The sequence below is a fragment of the Engraulis encrasicolus genome, chromosome 18 (genome assembly GCF_034702125.1).
Source record: "Engraulis encrasicolus isolate BLACKSEA-1 chromosome 18, IST_EnEncr_1.0, whole genome shotgun sequence".
Taxonomy (NCBI): Eukaryota; Metazoa; Chordata; class Actinopteri; order Clupeiformes; family Engraulidae; genus Engraulis; species Engraulis encrasicolus.
Window position 1 is genome coordinate 51,717,538 of NC_085874.1, and position 5,000 is coordinate 51,722,537.

The 5,000-nt window shown below is 47.3% G+C and overlaps 1 protein-coding gene across 1 annotated transcript in view; it reads left to right on the plus strand.

Moving 5' to 3' along the window:
- pum2 (pumilio RNA-binding family member 2) overlaps positions 1-5,000 on the plus strand; it is a 59,130-nt gene that overhangs the window by 41,623 nt on the left and 12,507 nt on the right. The window contains exons 16-18 of the mRNA XM_063223814.1: positions 927-1,056; positions 3,121-3,255; positions 4,228-4,365. Coding sequence (XP_063079884.1) covers positions 927-1,056; positions 3,121-3,255; positions 4,228-4,365 — 403 coding nt within the window. The remainder of the gene's footprint in view (positions 1-926; positions 1,057-3,120; positions 3,256-4,227; positions 4,366-5,000) is intronic.

Genomic DNA, 5,000 nt, shown 5'->3' on the forward strand with positions numbered 1-5,000 from the left:
ACACACACACACACACACACACACACACACACGCAGACAGCTTGTATTGACGTTTGCCTCATGTGTTTGTCCTGGTCTCCTTCCCGTAATGAGGAGTCATGTAGTCAGCTGGCCGCCTGTTCCAGGAAGGCTGGCCTGCTCGTGCGTGCGTGTGTGCGTGCGTGCGTGCGTGCGTACACAGACAGACATGTACTTCAACAGGCCTTGCCCTGTTTATGTGCTCAAGTTCTCACCACAAACATACTCCACCAAACCGGCACGACAATGTGTAGGCGTGTGTGTGTGTGTGAGAGTGTGCACGCATGTGTGTGTACGCAGGGCCGCTGACAGCTTTGGCTGGGCCCGGGACAAAGTCATCTGGAAACGCGTGCGTGTGTGTGTGCGTGCGTGTGTGGGTGCCATGTAAGGTCATGGGTGTGTGATGTTTGTGTTTAAAGCATATTTGCAGGACTTGTTTACCCTTGTGGGCTTATATATGATGTTTGTTCCTGAGTGTAAGTGTGTGTGAGTGTGTTTTTGTTCCTGAGTGTGTGTGTAAGTGTATTTTTGTCCGTGTGTGTGAATGTTATGTTTTCCCGTGTGAGAGAGAGGAAAGACCTGATATCACAGCATATCTGTATACGTGTAGTGCCACTGTTTATTCAATCTCCACTCCATATGTCTTAGCTGATGAAGTATTTGCTTATTTCTGTGTGTCCATGTGTGAGTATGTGTGCCTGTCCGAGTGTGTGTGTGTTTAGGTTTATTCAGCAGAAGTTGGAGCGTGCGTCTCCTGCGGAACGTCTGATGATGATGATGATTATAATTGTGTGTGTGTGTGTAGGTTTATTCAGCAGAAGTTGGAGCGTGCGTCTCCTGCCGAGCGTCAGATGATGATGATGATGATGATGATGATGAGGATATTAATGGTGTGTGTGTGTGTGTAGGTTTATTCAGCAGAAGTTGGAGCGTGCGTCTCCTGCCGAGCGTCAGATGGTGTTTGGGGAGATCCTACAGGCGGCCTACCAGCTCATGACCGACGTCTTCGGAAACTACGTCATCCAGAAGTTCTTCGAGGTACACACACACACACACACACACACACTAGAGTGTGGCTCGGGCAGATTTTTTTCTGTCCGAGCCCGGCCCTCAGCCGACAGAAAAGTGATCGACACCGAGATCGACACCGAGACTAATTAAAATGTTTGTGTCCGAACCCGTCCGAAGCCCGAGACCACTGTAATAACAACAGAACCTGTGCGCAAGCAAGATTTTCTATGTGGGCTCCTCCATACTCAAAATACCACGTGATAAATAGCCAGGATAGGCAAAGACGTTAGGATGAGGCAATTTGCAGTAGCCTAATTTAGTTACGCACGCATAGTAAGTAGCCTATAAACACACACACACATGTGACAGCGCACCTTATGTTTCTTTCGGTTAGACCAGAGATGTTGGGTGCGGTGATCCAATGCATGGGAGGGGAGTGAGAGGATAAGAAAGGCGAAAACTAACGAATACGTTTTGGATGCAGTCAGCGCGGCTATGGAACATTTGTTACGTTACTGTTAGTGCAAATAAATCCCCGCGAGCCCCGTGAAGATGCCGCTCCTTGTCGTTAAGAAGGATGGGCTATAAGTTCACCCCGAAGAACAGTAGCCTGTTCGGCCCTCCAAGAGAATGTCATTTCCCCTGATGTCCATGCGGTCAATATAAAATCAGGAAAGGTTGCACGCGCATAGTTACAACTGTACAGTAAAAGTGTAAGAACCTACGTGAAGGACATGAAATGTCACAGCGGACAAAATAGTAACAGGAAACCTCTCCGCCCCTACCTTAGGCAACTCCACGTAGCGTGTGCGTCTTCTTTAATCCATATTATGCTCCTTGCTACCCCATGCTGGAAATGTAATCCTTGGCGAGCAATGCAGTGACAAACTTCGTCATTTTATGTTCAACATTTAAGACAGCATCGAAGGCATGCTAAAACATGGCCTACACTAGGCCTACAACAAAAGACCACGCGTTCACTGACAACTGTTGATTTGGCGCTTATTAAGAAAGCAAGTTGACTCGGCATTCCTGCTCGGCTGACTGGGAGTGAGCGTCCATGTTGCCGCTGGTAACTGGCGCGTGCATACAGCCAATAATAATCCTCGCACGAGTAGGCCTAGCCTACCAACATTTTCATATTTAATCACAAAACTGCCGTTTGCATGAACTGAAACGTTTCCTCTTACACTTTTCACAATGTCTGTTTGCTTCAAGCCCGAGTCCGACCCGAGTCCGACAGATATTCTATTTTTTTTGTCCGAGTCCGGCCCGGCCCGTCGGGTTCCGACCCGGCCCGTCGGGCTTCGGTCGGGTTGCCATGCTCTGACACACACACACACACACACACGCACACCAGCTCATGACCGACGTCTGCGGAAACAATGTCATCCAGAAGTTCTTCGAGGTACTCTGCAGACAACCTCACCTCACTACTCATGTCTCTCTCTCTCTCCCTCTCCCTCTCCTTTCTCTCTCTCACACACAACGCTGCTAGTTACTCGGTCAGCGAATGAAGTCAATAGAATGTCAATGTGTTCCAGCGAGACTAGCAGGTTAGTAATGTACAAGCGATGTGATGTGGGCGGATCCCGAGTTGAAAATATTTTAACTTCGAGCGAGGTGAGTAAGCGAGTAACCAATTGGAATGCAGAGTTCTGTACTTCTCGCCTGTGCATTTGCAGTTAAAGCCGCGGGAACGTTTAGTGAATGTTCCGAGAGAGTGGCGAGTAGGCGAGCGAGTGAGAAGCTAGTAAATAGCAGCGACGTGTGAACGTAGCTTCTCTCTCCTTTCTCTCTGTCTCTCTCTTTCTCTCCTTTCTCTTTGTCTCTCTCTCTCTCTCCCTCCACCTCTCCATCTCTCCACCCCCCTCCTCTCCCCCTGCCTCCATCTCCATCTCTCTCTCGCTCTCTCTCTCTCGCTCTCTCTCTCTCTCTCTCTCTCTCTCTCGCTCTCTCTCTCTCTCGCTCTCTCTCTCGCTCTCTCTCTCGCTCTCTCTCTCTTTAATGTAGCATATCTTGCCATGACTGATGCCACTTTGTGTGTGTGTGTGTGTGTGTGTGCGTGTGCGCGCGTGCCCGCCCATGTAGTTTGGCAGTGCGGATCAGAAGCTGGCGTTGGCGACTCGTATCCGAGGGCACGTGTTGCCGTTGGCGCTGCAGATGTACGGTTGCCGTGTCATCCAGAAGGCGCTGGAGTCCATCTCCTCCGACCAGCAGGTAATTGTAAGTCAAGACCCCATTACTTACCTTACTTTACCTTTATTTTAGTTTATTTTATTCTTGAAAGAAAAATGTCTGCACACTTAAATCCCCTTTGTGTTCTTTTTAATAGGCCAAGCTTTCGGTCTACTGACCTTCCTCAGGGCTCTGAGGAAGGTCAGTAGACCGAAAGCTTGGCCTATTAAAAAGAACACAAAGGGGATTTAAGTGTGCAGACATTTTTCTTTCAATTTTACACAGTTTTTGTTTATGTTTGGCACCTTTTAATCGAGAGTGCGGTGTGATCCGGCTAAACACATTTTATTTTATTCTACCTTCCAGGGGTGCAATTCTCAAAACCGTAATTTTTAACTATGTTAACTACTTTGTCGTTTGCAATGCAATTTTCCATTGGCAACTACCCAAGTTGCTAACTGGCTAACAACCATGCTGTTGAGAAACGGCACCCCTGAATTGTCTCCTTTTCCACAGTGACTTCAGACAAAGCCTGTTTGTGAAGCGAAGCAGGAAAAGCGATGAGCGGTTTCTATAGATTAATAGCTTGCTGTTTAGTAGGCGTTTATGTCTATCCCTCCCGGATGCTGCTTTTCCTGCTTCATAGGCATTGGATTAGAAGGAGTCTGAGTCACGTGGAAACGGCCAATTAGATTAGATTGTCATTTTACAAGCATGGTACAAACGTCTCGGAAGATGATTTTTTTTTTTCTTAAATAAAAATCTAATGTCATTGTTGTAGTAATAATAATAATAATAATAATAATCATGATGATGATGATAATCATGATGATGATAACAATAATAGTAATGGTAATATAACAATAATAATAATAATTAATGTGATAATGAAAACAGAGAAATATTTCTTTATGTGATGTGAATGTGTCTTGTGTGTTGTGTTCAGAGTGACATTGCTCTATTAATGTAATGTAATGTAATGTATTGTGTGTGTGTGTGTGTGTGTGCGTGTGCGTGCAGAGTGACATCGTGCGGGAGCTGGACGGCCACGTGTTGAAGTGTGTGAAGGATCAGAACGGGAACCACGTGGTGCAGAAGTGTATCGAGTGTGTCCAGCCACAGGCACTGCAGTTCATCATCGACGCCTTCCAGGGACAGGTACACACACACACACACACACACACACCAGGCACTGCAGTTCATCATCGACGCCTTCCAGGGACAGGTACACACACACACACACACACACACACACACACACACACACACACACACACACCAGGCACTGCAGTTCATCATCGACGCCTTCCAGGGACAGGTACACACACACACACACACACACACACACACACACACACACACACACACACACACACACACACACACACACACACACACACACACACCAGGCACTGCAGTTCATCATCGACGCCTTCCAGGGACAGGTGCACACTAGAGCATGATCCCGGTCCCAGAAAAAAAATCCCATCCCGGACTGGAGTAAAAGAAACAAATCCCATCCCGTCCACTCCTGAAAAGAATGTTTCCCAATCCTGCCTACTCCCACTCAAAATCAATCCCACTCCCACTTCATCAAAAAAGCAAGGCTTTTTTTAATGAAAAAATAAGCGTGCATTCCCGCTCTCGTTCATTTTTATTCCTGCTCCTGCCCGCTCCCACCTCACAGACACTCACAGACACTCACAGACACTCACAGACACTCACAGACACTCACAGACACTCACAGACACTCACAGACACTCACAGACACTCACAGACACTCACAGACACTC